Here is a 16398-nt window from a genome sequence, read left to right as displayed (position 1 = left end):
CAAAGAGACTGAGACATACTGTATATTTCGAACATGTGGCTTGATTTTTATTATTTTGTCAGGCTTGCAACCAAGCAACTGAAAATAACAATATAGAACATGAGTATCACCAAGTAAACAAGCCTGAGCTTCAGCATACAGCCTTCTCCATCCATCCACTCCAGTCATCTGCAGTGCTGCTAGATATTCTCTCCATCTGGTTTGACCTCTGATGCTGCACACAGCATGTTGGGCACCTAAACTGTTATTTACTGTACTGTTATCCCACTGCATCTGCACACCTGCCCGACCTGTACTCACCTATCCCTCTCATTGCACAAAAGAGTAGTATAGATATTCAAAGTTTAGACGTTTAGACGTTGCTACGTCAGAAGCAGAGTCTTAAGACTGTGAGAATCAATTTATGCAGGAGTCAACTTCCTGATGTTAATGGTCAGGCAGGCAGGCAGGCAGGCATTAAGCAGATGCACGCTGGTCCTGAGGTGGCCTGGGTCTTGGTGGATCTCGTGAGAGGTGGGCAGGTCACATAGGGTAGAACTGTGAGGCGGCCTCTGATGACTGGATCTCCACCTGGGCCATCTTGAACTGGGTGCACTGCAGCCACTTGCGCAGGGCAAAGGGCAGGGCCCCGGCTGCCTGGCCTTGCAGACACTGGTGGTTCACCCTGTTCTGGATAGCCTGCAGTCGCAGCTGGAGCCCTGCAGACAGATGCTGCATGGGACAGGGGGAGTTTTTTCACTGGATGTTCTGAAAACCCAAGCATCTATATCCATATATGAAATAATACAAATCATATTTGAATTGCAATTTAATTCTTACCTTTAGGTTGGATTGAATCATGGGCAACCACATAGGTATTAACTGATGGAGAGAAGAGGGGAATTTTTTGTTGAAATAGAAAGCAACATGAAGTGTAAAATCAAGTGTTTGGGAAAAATGTACCTTCACGAAGATGGTTGAGTTGCATTCTTGTAGAGCCTCCATCAAGCTAATGACATGTAGACACACCATCTCCACCATCTTGGAAAGTTGAAGAGAACACATTTTTATTACTGCAAGGGATCATAACTTGATTTATGATTAACCCCCCCACCCAAATATGAAACAAAATGTATGGTAGAAAAGCAGTCTCAGGCCGGGATGCAATCCGACCGCAGATTTGAACAATGCACCATTTAAAGATGATTTCCAATAGAGCCAGCATGGACTGAGAATATGGTCTCTGTGAACGCAGGAACATTTCCTTTAAAACCTGCATTGTGGATAAAGCGCGATCAGATTGAATCTCAGTTTTACAAAACAGCAATGTCCTGTCAGACATAACAACGATATGTTGGTGATTTAACCAATTCCTCTGTCACATTCACGACAACAGTCAGAGGAGTAGTTCACATTTAACTGTTGCACGTCTCCAAGCACATCGTCTTTCCAGTCCACCCCCTCTTGAAGCTGATAGAGAGATAAGCATGTGGATCTTCCTTACCACTTTGTTATGGGCCATGAGCTGCAAGATGCTGGGTGTGACGCGGCTCCAGAACTCCAGGCCCGTCAGTATGGCATTGGAAGAGAACTCTGTCTGGTTCTGGTTTTGCAGGGCCGAGGCGGCCGCCGCCTGCTCACAGTAGATGGTCCACAGCTGGGCAAACATGAAGGCATGGAACAGGGAGCACATGTGCAGCACTGACGTCTGCAGACAGAGGTGGCGAGGAAGAGAGAGGTCAGTGACACTTTGGTTTTCATGTGAAATCTTCATAGGTTTCCGTAGCAGTTTCTTCAACATTTATGCATATAGCACTTAGACATTTTCCTGACCTTGGATTGCTCAGGGAAGCCGATGAGGATGATGATGAGGTGGTCAGCGATGTGTGAGCCAGCGTCCAGGGGGATGGGCATACAGGAGGTGGAGCCCTGGTACAGGGCATAGTGGGTCAGGGAGCCCAGGAGCAGCCAGGACAGCTGGCGGATGTGGGACACACACTCGATGAACTCCTTAGGTCTAAAGAGGAGACAAAGGTTAAACGCTTGTTGAGCAAACATTACAGTGTTATTAGAGTCACCATTCATTCTAATGCCTGATAAAAGTAATTCTGGTAATAGAATATCTTCATGATTACAGACAGTGAGATCACTGAAAGTAACATCAGTGCTGTGACTGTTGGTGCCTCTCACCCCTGCTGCATGGTGGACGGGGGATGGTAGAGCCAGGGAAGATAACGAATCACTGCCTTATTGTCACGGTGATTGCCTTTGCTGATCTCCATGGCAGCCACCTGTGCCAGGCCCACTTTCAGGTTTCCTCCAAACGTGTCCTCGTGCAGCGGCTGACAACACGCTTTCATATGGTTCTGGACAGAGTCACATGATCACATGACTACGGCCCTGCGTTTCCCCTGATCACTTGACCAGGAGAAACTCAGGACCCTCCACATGACACGATGGTTAGAGATGAGACTTATCCACCCATCTTACATGAGTTAAGGCAGAGTAAGGAGGAAACTCACTTTCAGTTTGGTCAGTGTGTGCATATCCGCTATGAAGTCTAGAAGCTCACTGATGTATTGCCTCATGCATTCCATTGCTGCTGTCGTGCACTGAGAAAGACAGAGAGAATAGCGCAACAATCAAACAACCCATATGTTTATTTCAATAGGTCATCATAAAGGAACACAGATAACCAATGTACTGTATTATATACTGTCTTACCCCTGGAAGTGATGAGATCATGTGCTTTGAGAGAATAGTAGACTCTGCTAGCCTCGTACCAATATCTGAACAAACAAACTGACAACATCCACACATAGTTAACATAAAGACATTTGTAAAGTTATCTTTGGTACTTTTGGGTTGAAATCTTTTCCACAAGTAGTTCTGATTGTACTACTTTTACCTGGACCAGCAGTAGCAGGTTAGTATCGGGTAGAGGAGACTTGAACTTCAGAGCCTGCAGAAGCTCCATCACCACAATACGGGACATATAGAACTTATCTCTCTCCTGTGAATACACAAAATAGCTCAGGATGAGGACAAATGAGGATAGTGGAAAGAGAATATAGAAAATAACTGTGTACAAATGTTGGAATGATTTTAGAGGAACCAAGTGAGATAGGCATACTGGGGAAAAAGGTTTGCCTGGTGGATGTTTTCTCTAAGCTGTCTTATTTAATATTTCAGGGCTGTGTACTGTTTCTCTCTCCCTCTCCAGAGCTGCCTGTGTGTATGTGTACTGGAGAATAAAGGTTGTCTGTGGTCTGAATAGAGACAGAGGATCTGATTAGCATGGCACCCAGTCCAGATCTCCGCTCTCCCAGGGTCCCAGTTCAGATGAGGCTGTCAGCCTGGAGAGCCACTGCCCTCAATACAAAGCCCTGCTACATCTCTCTCTCTCTTTTCAACCAAAGAAATCATTCCCTTCTCATCAGCATGAAACCAAAATATATCGAGTATAGTTGATTTGGGGTCATATTTGTTCAAATGTTCTATGCGTAGTGCAGTAGTGATAAACATAACTTCCCAAACATCCGTACATCTACAATAACCCAAGCACTGAAAAATCCTCCTTAAACGTGTGTTTGAGACAGCTCACCTCATAAGACTAACTGCACAGGAAACATTTAAATAGACGTAATCAGTCATATTGACTCGTGTTTTGAGAAACGGATGTTATATAGCAGGGATTAACCAGGCTGGAGGAAATCAATAGAGCTGGAGACATAAAGCATGGTGCTGTGACAGCAGTGGTGTGGTAAGGATCCATCTGTCCTGCAGCAGGAGACAGCCCAGGACACAGCTCTAACAGAGGGAGGCTTGCCCTCATACATCCTCAGCCCAGAGCCTCAACTAACGATGTAAATCAATACTGGCTGATTGTTTACTTAACTATCTGTGACACACAGCCACCTTCCTGTCTAGCAGGAGTGGCTGGGGATAAGTATTGTCACCAAGAACTACAATATACAGAGGCCTGCAGACATGGATTCATGTTTAACAATGCGGGACAAAGTCATATTTCCGTATCCCTTTTCAAATTGGGCCTTTCACATTAGAGGTTGACCGATTATGATTTTTCAACGCCAATACTGATACCGAATATTGGAGGACCAAAAAAAGCCGATACCAATTAATCGGACGATTAAATTTTTTTTGTTGTAATAATGACAATTACAACAATACTGAATGAACACTTATTTTAACTTAATATAATACATCAAAGAAATCAATTTAGCCTCAAATAAATAATGAAACATGTTCAATTTGGTTTGAATAATGCAAAAACAAAGTGTTGGAGAAGAAAGTAAAAGTGCAATATGTGCCATGTAAGAAAGCTAACGTTTAAGTTCTTTGCTCAGAACATGAGAACATATGAAAGCTGGTGATTCCTTTCAACATGAGTCTTCAATATTCCCAGGTAAGAAGTTTTAGGTTGAGGTTGTTATAGGAATTATAGGACTATTTCTCTCTATACCATTTGTATTTCATATACCTTTGACTATTGGATGTTCTTATAGGCACTTTAGTATTGCCAGTGTAACAGTATAGCTTCCGTCCCTCTCCTCGCCTCTACCTGGGCTCGAACCAGGAACACATCGACAACAGCCACCCTCAAAGCAGCGTTACCCATCGCTCAACAAAATCACTGCCCATGCAGAGCAAGGGGAACAACTACTCCAAGTCTCAGAGCGAGTGACGTTTGAAACGCTATTAGCACGCACCCCGCTAACTACAGTGCCGTGCGAAAGTATTCGGCCCCCTTGAACTTTGCGACCTTTTGCCACATTTCAGGCTTCAAACATAAAGATATAAAACTGTATTTTTTTGTGAAGAATCAACAACAAGTGGGACACAATCATGAATTGGAACGACATTTATTGGATATTTCAAACTTTTTTAACAAATCAAAAACTGAAAAATTGGGCGTGCAAAATTATTCAGCCCCCTTAAGTTAATACTTTGTAGCGCCACCTTTTGCTGCGATTACAGCTGTAAGTCGCTTGGGGTATGTCTCTATCAGTTTTGCACATCGAGAGACTGACATTTTTTCCCATTCCTCCTTGCAAAACAGCTCGAGCTCAGTGAGGTTGGATGGAGAGCATTTGTGAACAGCAGTTTTCAGTTCTTTCCACAGATTCTCGATTGGATTCAGGTCTGGACTTTGACTTGGCCATTCTAACACCTGGATATGTTTATTTTTGAACCATTCCATTGTATATTTTGCTTTATGTTTTGGATCATTGTCTTGTTGGAAGACAAATCTCCGTCCCAGTCTCAGGTCTTTTGCAGACTCCATCAGGTTTTCTTCCAGAATGGTCCTGTATTTGGCTCCATCCATCTTCCCATCAATTTTAACCATCTTCCCTGTCCCTGCTGAAGAAAAGCAGGCCCAAACCATGATGCTGCCACCACCATGTTTGACAGTGGGGATGGTGTGTTCAGCAGTTGCTTTTACGCCAAACATAACGTTTTGCATTGTTGCCAAAAAGTTCAATTTTGGTTTCACCTGACCAGAGCACCTTCTTCCACATGTTTGGTGTGTCTCCCAGGTGGCTTGTGGCAAACTTTAACCGACACTTTTTATGGATATCTTTAAAAAATGGCTTTCTTCATGCCACTCTTCCATAAAGGCCAGATTTGTGCAATATCCGACTGATTGTTGTCCTATGGACAGAGTATCCCACCTCAGCTGTAGATCTCTGCAGTTCATCCAGAGTGATCATGGGCCTCTTGGCTGCATCTCTGATCAGTCTTCTCCTTGTATGAGCTGAAAGTTTAGAGGGACGGCCAGGTCTTGGTAGATTTGCAGTGGTCTGATACTCCTTCCATTTCAATATTATCGCTTGCACAGTGCTCCTTGGGATGTTTAAAGCTTGGGAAATCTTTTTGTATCCAAATCCGGCTTTAAACGTCTTCACAACAGTATCTTGGACTTGCCTTGTGTGTTCCTTGTTCTTCATGATGCTCTCTGCGCTTTTAACGGACCTCTGAGACTATCACAGTGCAGGTGCATTTATACGGAGACTTGATTACACACAGGTGGATTGTATTTATCATCATTAGTCATTTAGGTCAACATTGGATCATTCAGAGATCCTCACTGAACTTCTGGAGAGAGTTTGCTGCACTGAAAGTAAAGGGGCTGAATAATTTTGCACGCCCAATTTTTCAGTTTTTGATTTGTTAAAAAAGTTTGAAATATCCAATAAATGTCGTTCCACTTCATGATTGTGTCCCACTTGTTGTTGATTCTTCACAAAAAAATACAGTTTTATATCTTTATGTTTGAAGCCTGAAAAGTGGCAAAAGGTCGGAAAGTTCAAGGGGGCCGAATACTTTCGCAAGGCACTGTAGCTAGCCATTTCACATTGGTTACACCAGCCTAATCTCGGGAGTTGATAGGCTTGAAGTCATAAACAGCGCAATGCTTGAATCACAGCGAAGAGATGCTGGCAAACGCACGAAAGTGCTGTTTGAATGAATGCTTACGAGCCTGCTGCTGCCTACCACCGCTCAGTCAGACTGCTCTATCAAATCATAGACTTAATTATAACATAGTAACACACAAAAATACGAGCCTTAGGTCGAATCCGGAGACAATCATCTCGAAAATCAAACATTTATTCTTTCAGTGAAATACGGAACCGTTCCGTATTTTATCTAACGGGTGGCATCCATAAGTCTAAATATTCCTGTTACATTGTACAACCTTCAATGTTATGTCATAATTACGTAAAATTCTGGCAAATTAGTTCGCAACGAGCCAGGCGGCCCAAACTGTTGCATATACCCTGACTCTGCGTGCAATGAACGCAAGAAAAGTGACACAATTTCACCTGGTTAATATTGCCTGCAAACCTGGATTTATTTAGCAGCTCACAGATTACTGCACCTGTACATAGCCCACCTATAATTTAGCCCAAACAACTACCTCTTTCCCTCCTGTATTTATTTTATTTTATTTCTTTATTTATTTTGCTCCTTTGCACCCCATTATTTTTATTTCTACTTTGCACATTCTTCCACTGCAAATCTACCATTCCAGTGTTTTACTTGCTATATTGTATTTACTTTGCCACTATGGCCTTTTTTTTCCTTTACCTCCCTTATCTCACCTCATTTGCTCACATCGTATATAGACTTGTTTCTACTGTATTATTGACTGTATGTTTGTTTTACTCCATGTCTAACTCTGTCATTGTATGTGTCGAACTGCTTTGCTTTATCTTGGCCAGGTCGCAAACTTGTTCTCAACTTGCCTACCTGGTTAAATAAAGGTGAAATAAATAAATTAAATAACATTTTTTAGCTAAATATGCAGGTTTAAAAATATATACTTCTGTGTATTGATTTTAATAAAGCCATTGATGTTTATGGTTAGGTACAGTCATGCAACAATTGTGCTTTTTTTCGCAAATGCGTTTTTTGTTAAATCATCCCCCGTTTAGCGAAGTTGGCTGTCTTTGTTAGGAAGAAATAGTCTTCACACAGTTCGCAACGAGCCAGGCGGCCCAAACTGCTGCATATACACTGACTCTGTTGCAAGAGAAATGACACCATTTCCCTAGTTAAAAGAAATTCATGTTCAATATTAACTAAATATGCAGGTTTAAAAATATATACTTGTGTATTGATTTTAAGAAAGGCATTGATGTTTATGGTTAGGTACACGTTGGAGCAATGACAGTCCTTTTTCGCGAATGCGCATCGATTATATGCAATGTAGGACACGCTAGATAAACTTGTAATATCAACCATGTGTAGTTAACTAGTGATTGTGATTGATTGATTGTTTTTTATAAGATACGTTTAATGCTAGCTAGCAACTTACCTTGGCTTCTTACTGCATTCGCGTAACAGGCAGGCTCCTCGTGGAGTGCAATGTAAGGCAGGTGGTTAGAGCGTTGGACTAGTTAACTGTCAGGTTGCAAGATTGAATCCCCGAGTTGACAAGGTAAAAATCTATTGTTCTGCCCCTGAAAAAGGCAGTTAACCCACTGTTCCTAGGCCGTCAGTGAAAATAAGAATGTGTTCTTAACTGACTTGCCTAGTTAAATAAAGGTGTAAAAAAATATATACCGATTTCCAATTGTTATGAAAATTGAAATCGGCCCTAATTAATCGGCCATACCGATTAATCGGTCAACCTCTATTTCACATGAGATCATTGCAATGCTAACAGTTTTATTTTTTACAAACAAACATAAACAAATATGCTAGCAAATGTAAGCTAAACTTTACATATCTACCTTGTTGAAGGCTTTGTAACAGAGGCCACACAGCTCCACCAGGTAAGAGAGGCTGAACACTCCATACTGCATGACAAAGCTCAGCAGTTTGGAGAAGGGCTCCAGTAAGCTCTGGGGAAGAGGAGAAAAAGAGACAGTAACGGCTTGGTCCTGCCTGCTGGTGGGAGGCCAAGGGGATTTTAACACAACAGGGATTTTGTAGGACTTATACGTTCACTCATGCAAGTGTGACTAAACTGAATGCTATCAGGTGTAAATCCTTTGATTTAAAGAGTCAGAATGTAACCAGTCATATAACCTGCTCAGGCCCATATCAGAGAAGGGCTGGGATAGTGTGCTATATGACACTCGATTGAAGACTGTGCTCACCATTTGGTTAGTAGGCCTAATGCATCCTGTAGCACAATCTCCAAAAAGTTATGTGACACTGTAAAGTCCATGGAGAATAAGAGCACCTCCTCCCAGCTGCCCACTGCACTGAGGCTAGGAAACACTGTCACCACCGATAAATCCACGATAAATGAGAATTTCAATAAGCATTTTCTACGGCTGGCCATGCTTTCCACCTGGCTACCCCACCCTGGTTAACAGCCCTGCAACCCCCACAGCAACTTGCCCAAGCCTCCCCATTTCTCCAAATCCCGATAGCCGAAGTTCTGTAAGAGCTGCAAAATCTGGACCCCTACAAATCAGCCGGGCTAGACAATCTGGACCCTCTCATTCTAAAATTATCAGCCAAAATTGTTGCAACCCCTATTACTAGCCTGTTCAACCTCTCTTTCGTATCGTCTGAGATCCCCAAAGATTGGAAAGCTGCCACGGTCATCCCCCTCTTCAAAGGGGGAGACGCTCTAGACCCAAACTGCGACAGACCCATATCTATCCTACCCTGCCTTTCTAAGGTCTTTGAAAGGCAAGTTAACAAACAGATCACCGACCATTTTGAATCCCACCGTATCTTCTCCGCTATGCAATCTGGTTTCCGAGCTGGTCATGGGTGCACCTCAGCCACGCTCAAGGTCCTAAACGATATCATAACCGCCATCGAATCGAGACAATACTATTCAGCTGTATTCATTGACCTGGCCAAGGCTTTCGACTCTGTCAATCACCACATTCTTATCGACAGACTCAACAGCCTTGGTTTCTCAAATGAATGCCTCGCCTGGTTCACCAACTACTTCTCAGACAGACTTCAGTGTGTCAAATCGGAGGGCCTGTTGTGCAGACCTTTTGCAGTCTCTATGGGGGTGCCACAGGGTTAAATTCTCGGGCCAACTTTCTCTGTAAACATCAATGATGTCGCTTTTGCTGCTGGTGATTCTCTGATCCACCTCTATGCAGACGACACCATTCTGCATACATCTGGCCCTTCTTTGGACACTGTGTTAACTAATCTCCAGGTGAGCTTCAATGCCATACAACTCTCCTTCCGTGGCCTCCAACTGCTCACTTCTTCGGGATAGGGGGCAGCATTTTCACTTTTGGATGAATAGCATGCCCAAATTCAACTGCCTGCTACTCATCCCCAGAATATAAGATATGCATATTATTAGTAGATTTGGATAGAAAACACTCTGGAGTTTCTAGTTTCTGTGAGTATAACAGAACTTATGTAGCAGGCAAAACCCAGAGGACAAACCATTCAGATTTGTTGTTTTCATTGGGAAAGGGACTTGCTTGCAGTTCCTACCGCTTCCACTGGATGTCATCAGTCTTTAGAAATTGGTTGAGGTTTTTCCTTTGTGTAATGAAGAAGTACGGCCATCTTGAATGAGAGTCACTTGAAGTGGACTGAATGAGAGAGGAGCGTGACTAGAAAAGTAGCGTCAGTTTGTTTTCTTTTTGTATTGAACACAGATCATCCCGTCTTCAATTTTATCGATTATTTACGTTTAAAAATATCCTAAAGTTGTATTACAAAAGTAGTTTGAAATGTTTTGGCAAAGTTTACAGGTAACTTTTGAGATATTTTGGAGTGACGTTGGTCAAGTTGGAACCAGTGTTTTTCTGGATCAAAAGCGCCAAATAAATGGACATTGTCAATATATATAGACGGAAGTAATCTAACAAAAGGAACATTTGTGATGTTTATGGGAGATATTGGAGTGCCAACACAAGAAGCTCGTCAAAGGTAAGGCATGATTTATATTTGATTTCTGTGTTTTGTGTCGCACCTGCAGGGTTGAAATATGCTACTATCTCATTGTCTACTGTTGTGCTATCATCAGATAATAGCATCTTGTGCTTTCGCCGAAAAGCCTTTTTGAAATCTGACATGTTGGATTCACAACGAGTGTAGTTTTAATTTTCTATCTTGCATGTTTGATTTAATGAAAGTTAGATTTTTATAGTAATTTATTTGAATTTGGCGCTCTGCATTTTCCCTGGCTTTTGGCCAGGTGGGACGCAAGTGTCCCGCCTATCCCGGAGAGGTTAAATGCAATTAAAACCAAATGTATGCTCTTCAACCGATCGCTGCCCAAATCTGCCCGCTCGCCCATCATCACTACTCTGGACGGTTCTGACTTAGAATATACGGACAATTACAGCTAGGTGTCTGGCTAGACTGTAAACTCTCCTTCCAGACTCACATTAAGCATCTCCAATCCAAAATTACATCTAGAATCAGCTTCCTATTTTGCAACAAAGCATCCTTCACTCATGCTGCCAAACATACCCTCGTAAAACTGACTATCCTACCGATCCTTGACTTGTCATTTACAAAATAGCCTCCAACACTCTACTCAGCAAATTGGATGCAGTCTATCACAGTGCCATCTGTTTTTTCACCAAGCCCCATATACTACCCACCACTGCGACCTGTATGCTCTCGCTGGCTGGCACTCGCTTCATATTCGTCGCCAAACCCACTGGCTCCAGGTCATCTATAAGTCTTTGCTAGGTAAAGCCCCGCCTTATCTCAGATCACTGGTCACCATAGCAGCATCCACCCATAGCACACACTCCAGCAGTTATATTTCACTGGTCACCCTCAAAGCCAATTCCTCCTTTGGCTGCCTCTCCTTCCAGTTCTCTGCTGCCAATGACTGGAACGAACTGCAAAAATCACTGAAGCTGGAGACTCATATCTCCCTCACTAACTTTAAGCACCAGCTGTCAGAGCAGCTCACAGATCACTGCACCTGTACATAGCCCATCCAACTACCTCATCCCCATACTGTTATTTATTTATTTTGCTCCTTTGCACCCCATCTCTACTTGCACATTAATCTTCTGCACATCTATCACTCCAGTGTTTAATTGCTATATTGTAATTATTTCACCACTATGGCCTATTTATTGCCTTATCTCCCTTATCCTACCTCATTTGCACACACTGTATATAGACTTTTTCTGTTGTATCATTGACTGTATGTTTGTTTATTCCATGTGTAACTCTGTGTTGTTCGTGTCGCACTGCTTTGCTTTACCTTGGCCAGGTCGCAGTTGCAAAGCACACACAGACAGACTCACCCGGGTTGCACTTGTGGTGGGGATCTTCAACAGACAAATGATAATCCTCAAACTGGAGTCCAGGGGACACTATGAGAGAGACATCATACAATTCTTCATAAGGCTTTAGCTCTATATTGGTCACAGTCAATGCAGCCTACATGCAGTGTGAGATCCAGTACCTTCAGAGGCAGCACAGAAGGTAGTTTAGTGAGGAAGGTCTGGAACTGATTGCAGATGGTGGTCCACAGGTTGCTGGGGGAGTCCATGGGCAGGGCCTCCATGAAGGTGGCGATGTTTTCCAGGCAGTGCAGCATGGTGCCCCCGGCTGGTAGACTCCTCTTGTTGTTCAGACCCTGAGGACGATGGTATAAATGACAACAGGGTTACATAATACATATGTATTGCCATAGAGCCATTACCAACTGTTCCATTATCAATTGTTCACTAGTTTAAAAATGATATTCTAAAAGTTGTTTGGACTAGTGATGTTATGAGTCAAAGGAGTGAACTGAGGTGGACTATCACAAGTGCTATTCCTTGAACATTGTAACAGTGTAAGATTGCTAAAGAGAAGACACCAAGTTAATAGAGAATAAGTGAATATGGTGAACAACCATGCAGAGGCATACTCTTCAGCAGCATTCTTAATTGGGTTTGTTATCACGCTATCCTAACAGCAGTGCTGTGGTGTCGTCAACTTTTACAAGAGCTCCTCCTGCTGGATACATGACGAAAGTGGACATTTTGCTTGAGATTCAAGACATACACAAACACCCGCATAGTTCCTTCAGTCCAGTGCTGAGCTTTAATCATTACACTAAGCAAGTAAAAGTCCCACCTCCAGCAGCTGGTTCAGCGCAGCCACCGAACTCAGTTCATTAAAATCAATCAGGGAAGAAGCCAATGTTCTCAGAAAACCTCCATCTGGAAATACACAGAAATTGACAGTAAAGATCAAACCATATCCCTCAGAATGCTGCTCTTAACCCGGAGCCATATTGTGTTTTATATGTTTGTCTGAGTAGACCTTTGATGTTGCTCTGGAAGAGTTGAGGCAGGATGCCATTGGGGGCCAGCTGGTGGAACACACAGCGGAGGAACTGCTTAGCCACACCTGCTGCGTTGCCAGGGATCAGCATGCTACACCAACAGAGACATCAACATCAACTCACACACAGAGCATCTGCACCTCATGTTGGCCCATTCTCTCATTTGTGTACAAGAATACAGCCAGCGTGAACTAGTCATCAGCATCCACAGTACACCTGAGTTTAACACATACCAAATAAGAATATATTCAGTATGTCTAGTTGTGATGTGTCATACCTCTCAGCTTGCCCAGAGAAATTAGCACTAGACGCCAGCCTGTAAGAAAAACATCTGAATTCAAGATCAGAGACATGACAGAGCGTGCCAAAACTTTACTGAACAATTAGGTTTGTGTATGGGATGTATACGGGGGTTGATGCAGGAGCTGCTGTAGTTGCCAGACCTGCCCACAGACTGCATGATGTCCAGCAGCAGTGGAGCGGCCTGGTCAGGGCTGAGGTGGATGAACATGGAGAGCACCACCACTGCCAGGCCCAGGGTCTCCTCATCATACTCCTCTAGCACCGCACCACAGTCACGACACCTGAGTGACCACACAGTATTAGTATTAATAACAACAAATTACCATTAATACATACAGTATCCGCTGTCCAGAATGACACACCAGTCAGTGTTGGTGGTTGGCGGTAGGTTCACTCACCTGTCAGTCATGGTGGTAGGCTGATCATCAATGAACTCCTCGGGGGCGGGCACAAACATGCTGACTGTACTGGGGGCAGATAGGAGGCTGGTCTTGGTGGGGCCTGTTTAGAGAGCAACACGAAAATCAGCACAGTCAAACAAAGTCATTACAGTATTTAAAAGGTGTTTTGATATTTACAAATCTGAAGGGGTGGACCAGAGGTAGCCAGTGACTGACCTGTCTCCCAGGTGCTGATGTTGTGAGGGGCGCTGGACTGGTGCTCCAACTGTCTCTTCATCAGCTGGCTAATGGTTAGAGCTCCCAACGAGCCCCGCTTCGCCTGACGGTACTGAGCTGGGGTGCGACACACACACATACAGAGGATTGAGTTGCCTGGTACTTTCCCTCTATCTCCACTTTCATTTCAATGACTGGTTTACTAAAACAAACTCTGTCATGAAAATGGGGAGTGGAAAACGCTCACAGAGGTAAATAAAAATAAAAGATGAAATGGCTTAGTTGCATATATTCCATATTTGATATATTGTCGGAATATATATATATATATAATCCCTGATCTATTGATAAGAAAAACGAAAGAACCATGAAAAAAAACTATTTAACACATCGAAAAAAAAGGCCAAATGTTTGAAATGTTTTAATGTTCTGGGTGTGATGACCACACCCTGTTTTATTGGTGAATTTAAACAGATGACAATGAGAAAGTATTTGGATCCTACTCGATACTGAAGAGTGGTTGCTTGTTTCTGGGATAGCAGCTGTGAGGGTGGGGGCTGAGGCGGATTGTCCAGGGTGGTGTGCGTGAGGGATGGGGCGCAATAAATACCTGCTGCTTCAGCTCTCAGCCACCTTATAACCTCACATGTGGACAACTGTTTAGAGCATGAGATGCTGCAGACACCCAACGCCAAAACAAATGTAGTGTAGAGCTACAAGTGGTTAACTACAAGTATAGAACAAGTCCTAGTGCAACAGCAATCTAAAATTAATATTTTGTGAAGAAATTACAATTGGTTATTGATGCCCTATTTAGTAAAAAAACGAATTTGCCTTCTATGTTATTGCTTGTTCTTAGATGGACAGCTATTTATGGACAGCTATTTATGGACATTGTGTTGCAGCAATTTGAATATGCTGTATTGATATTTACTTATCGGCTTCTAGGACTTCACTTCACAACATGTTTTGTTTTTCAGGTGTTTACCATGGGTAGGAATGGGAAACGGAAGAAACACGTACAAAGCCACACCACAGGACAGGAGACAGCAGTGGTGACCAGTTGACTGAAGATTTGAAGTAGCATGGATATCCAACTAGACAATTTAAAGTCTGTTCATGTGGTTCGGCCCTTCTAAGCAGACACTTCCTTTACTATTCTAGAAAATGTGTTCTAGAAAAATCTTAAGAGATGTCGTCACTGAAACACACACATCAAAAATACATATTGTGCATGAAATCAGCGTAGGTGAAGGATACAGCAGCCGTAGGTCCATACAGAGGGAGACCTCTAGACTGAGGCTTCTCTTTCTCCCCTGACCCTGGTCTCTCTTACCTGTCTCAGTGGGCTGCTCATCCAGCTTGTCCAGGGTGTTGAAGGAGATGTCCAGATACTCTCTCTGGATGGCGCTCACAGCTATCTTCCTCTGCTTGCGTTGCCGGGGAACTATCTGGATCTTAAACTCTGCCTCGTCATTGTCATCATCATCATTATCAGGTTTCAGGTCGCTGTCATCAAGGTCATCATCTTCATAATCTTCCTCTTCATCATTGTTCCCCTCCAGAGAGGTGAGGGGCTCGGCTGTGTCTTCAGGAATGTCCAGGAAGACGGTCCTACCAGAGGGACTGGTCCCCACACCCACCGCTGCCTTCAGGTCCTCAGGGTGCACAAAGTCATCCAGGGAGGTGTCAGGGACAGCAGGGGTCTTCCTCAGCAGGTCCCTCTTCTGTTGTAAACTGAGGGTCATGGGGCTCTCCAGGCCAGGGTGCTCCGGCTGGTCAGGCAGCTCCAGGGAGGTGGTGGGGGTTGCATAGCGTGGCCTCCTCTGTAAACGCTGTTGAGGGATTTCTTTTGCTGTGGAGTCTGTGGTCTTCTTGTCCATAGAGCAGTCCTCCACGCTCACTTGCACCACCCGAGACAGGTGCAGGGTGCTACTGCTGGCAGGGGAGGCAGCGGGCCTGGCAGGGGAGGCTGGGGGCCTGGCAGGGGAGGCTGGGGGCCTGGCACTCCCATTCAGCCTGTTGCCCATCACTGTGTTGAGGTCAAATTCCTCGTCACTCTCCACGATCCTCAGTGGCGGCAGGGGCTCAAAAACCAGGGAGTCGCTATCGGACATGGAGAGGATGGAGTGTTTCTCTGGGATGGAAGTACAGTCAGAGGAGAGGTCAATGAGGTCCGGGTCCTCCTTCTCTGCTGATGAGCCCCCTGTAAGAGGGGAGTCCAGGTCGGCCTTGTCCTCAAACGTCCCCATGCAGCTGAGACGCACCTCTGGGATGACAGGCCTGGAGCAGTCTGAGTGGCCCCCCCGGAATCCTCGACGGTCCTGGCGGTCGCTGCCCTCCGCACGGCCTGAGGAACCGTCTGACGAGCCCTTCCCATGACCCCCCTTCTGCCTGGGGTGGGAGGTGGTGGAGGAGGGGGGTGCGGGGAGACCATGCTGCAGGTCACAGCGGTCTATGCAGGACTTACGTCGGTGCTCGTCCAGGTTGTAGAGGATGGAGTCAGTGTTGGCAATGTCTAAGGACTTCTGCTTGTGCATGGCCTGCAGACGCTTCTTCCTGGTACTCTCCTCCCTCACACAATGCAGGATGCTGTCCTGTAGCGCACTGGCCTCACGGTACTCAGACAGCTCAATTTCACCTGACACAGACGGAGAGAGGATCAAAAGATAGCTTATATCTGATTATAAAAATCGGTAAAAGCTCAATTCATATCAGTAAAAGCATTTAAGT

The 16398-nt window shown here is 44.2% G+C and overlaps 1 protein-coding gene across 6 annotated transcripts in view; it reads right to left on the bottom strand.

Annotated features, from left to right (window-relative positions):
- LOC110497864 (protein unc-79 homolog) overlaps window positions 1-16398 on the bottom strand; it is a 50151-nt gene continuing 33753 nt past the window's right edge. For 4 of the 6 annotated variants that reach the window (XM_021574302.2, XM_021574303.2, XM_021574304.2 and 1 more), the window contains 19 exons: window positions 15002-16306; window positions 13666-13782; window positions 13447-13549; window positions 13189-13329; window positions 13023-13061; window positions 12724-12836; window positions 12535-12620; window positions 11876-12049; window positions 11715-11783; window positions 8238-8348; window positions 2888-2992; window positions 2704-2781; window positions 2502-2591; window positions 2170-2345; window positions 1813-1996; window positions 1484-1687; window positions 943-1020; window positions 820-861; window positions 177-711 (listed from right to left, as the gene is read on the bottom strand). In XM_021574302.2, the coding sequence (XP_021429977.1) occupies window positions 523-711; window positions 820-861; window positions 943-1020; window positions 1484-1687; window positions 1813-1996; window positions 2170-2345; window positions 2502-2591; window positions 2704-2781; window positions 2888-2992; window positions 8238-8348; window positions 11715-11783; window positions 11876-12049; window positions 12535-12620; window positions 12724-12836; window positions 13023-13061; window positions 13189-13329; window positions 13447-13549; window positions 13666-13782; window positions 15002-16306 (3404 nt within the window). In that variant the 3' untranslated portion in view covers window positions 177-522. Of the gene's footprint in view, window positions 712-819; window positions 862-942; window positions 1021-1483; window positions 1688-1812; window positions 1997-2169; window positions 2346-2501; window positions 2592-2703; window positions 2782-2887; window positions 2993-7819; window positions 7854-8237; window positions 8349-11714; window positions 11784-11875; window positions 12050-12534; window positions 12621-12723; window positions 12837-13022; window positions 13062-13188; window positions 13330-13446; window positions 13550-13665; window positions 13783-15001; window positions 16307-16398 lie in introns of those variants that run through there. The other 2 variants (XM_021574301.2, XR_002469728.2) reach the window with 2 other exon arrangements.

This window comes from Oncorhynchus mykiss, chromosome 19 (genome assembly GCF_013265735.2).
Source record: "Oncorhynchus mykiss isolate Arlee chromosome 19, USDA_OmykA_1.1, whole genome shotgun sequence".
Classification (NCBI taxonomy): Eukaryota; Metazoa; Chordata; class Actinopteri; order Salmoniformes; family Salmonidae; genus Oncorhynchus; species Oncorhynchus mykiss.
The sequence above is the reverse complement of the archived record's forward strand: the minus strand, read 5'-3'. Positions and strand labels throughout refer to the sequence as shown.